The sequence below is a fragment of the Passer montanus genome, unplaced genomic scaffold (genome assembly GCF_014805655.1).
Source record: "Passer montanus isolate IOZ18808 unplaced genomic scaffold, ASM1480565v1 scaffold1076, whole genome shotgun sequence".
Lineage (NCBI taxonomy): Eukaryota > Metazoa > Chordata > Aves > Passeriformes > Passeridae > Passer > Passer montanus.
Genome location: NW_024357348.1, coordinates 5,538 through 7,025, shown reverse-complemented (window position 1 = coordinate 7,025; position 1,488 = coordinate 5,538). Strand labels below are relative to the sequence as shown.

At 65.7% G+C, this 1,488-nt stretch overlaps 1 protein-coding gene across 1 annotated transcript in view; it reads right to left on the bottom strand.

Moving 5' to 3' along the window:
- Positions 1 to 137: 137 nt before the first annotated feature.
- The window catches only part of LOC120508540 (latent-transforming growth factor beta-binding protein 3-like), a gene marked incomplete at both ends in the record, with an annotated part of 6,038 nt that continues 4,687 nt past the window's right edge, over positions 138 to 1,488 (bottom strand). The window contains 2 exons of the mRNA XM_039722239.1: positions 138 to 221; positions 1,141 to 1,297. Coding sequence (XP_039578173.1) covers positions 138 to 221; positions 1,141 to 1,297 — 241 coding nt within the window. The remainder of the gene's footprint in view (positions 222 to 1,140; positions 1,298 to 1,488) is intronic.

Below are 1,488 nucleotides of genomic sequence, written 5' to 3'. Positions count from 1 at the left end.
AAAACGGGGGGAAATGGGGAAAAACGGGGTTTTCCTTGGAAAAACGGGGAGCCTCGGGATGGGGGGCGGGGCAGCAGGGGACAGAAACGCCCCCCCCGGGGGACACGAGGGGACGCGATTTGGGGCGGGGGTCTCACCGCGGTGGGCGGGGACCCCGTAGTCGAGGCCGTTGTCGTCCTGGATGAAGCCCCTCCCGTCGGGACAGAGCGCCACGAACTCGGCTGGGGGCGGCAAAAAACCGTCAAGGGGAGGGGTCCTGAACCTCCAGACCACCCTCGGGACCCCCAAACCATCCCCCGGGGAATCTCCTGGTGTTCCCAAATTGCTCCCGGTGTCCCCAAAGTGCTCCCGGTGTCCCCACTTTCACCAGGGGAGTGCCACGAGTTTGGCTGGGGGTGGAAAAAAAGCTCAAGTGGGGGGGTTCTGAGCCCCCAGACCACCCTCGGGACCCCCAAATCATCCCTCGGGGACCCTGTGGTGTCCCTAAACTCCTCCTGGTGTCCCCAAACTGCCCCCGGTGTCCCCAAATCGCTCCCGGTGTCCCCACTTTTACCAGGAGAGTGACACAAACTCTGCAAAAAAACCTCAAGGGCGGGGGTCCTGAACCCCCAGCCCACCCTCGGGACCCCCAAACCACCCCGAACCCCAAAGAACCCCCCAAAACCCCCCAGGGACGCCCCTCCTGCGCTCTCCCTCGCACAATGGGGAGGGGTCTCCACAGCCCTGGCTCCAGCGCGCACTCGTCGATGTCTGGGGGGTGGGAGGGCTTTAGTACCCCCAAAGACCCCCCAAAGACCCCCTAAAGACCCCCCAAAGACCCCCCAAAACCCCCCGGGCTCCCCCTCGCAGGATGGGTGAGGAGGGGTCTCCACAGCCCTGGCTCCGGCGAGCACTTGGCGATGTCTGGGGGGTGGGGGGGCTTGAGTACCCCAAAGACCCCCCAAAGACCCCCTAAAGAACTCCCAAAGACCCCCCAAAGACCCCCCAGGGACGCCCCCGCCGGGCTCTGCCTCGCACGATGGGGAGGGGTCTCCACAGCCCCGGGTCTGGGGCACGCTCGTCGATGTCTGGGTTTGGGGGATCCCAGGTGGATTTTGGGGGGGGTCGCAGTGGTTTGGGGGGGGTCCCGGGGGTGCTGACCGAGGCAGGCGCCGTTGAGGCCGCGGAAGCCGGGGGGGCAGGGGGTGCACACGAAGCCCCCCGGGTGGTTCTCGCACTTGGAGTCGGGGCACGTCCCCGCGTCCAGGCACTCGTTGATGTCTGGGGGGTGGCAGGGGGACATTGGGGACATCGGGGACTTCAGGATGTTGGGGACATCAGGGACATCGGGGACACTGGGGACATCGAGGACATTGTGGGCATTGGGGACATCAGGGACATCGGGGACAGTGGGGACACTGGGGATATTGGGGACATCGGGGATATTGGGGACATTGGGGACATCGGGGATATTGGGGCTGAAGGACACTGGGGACATCGGGGACATCG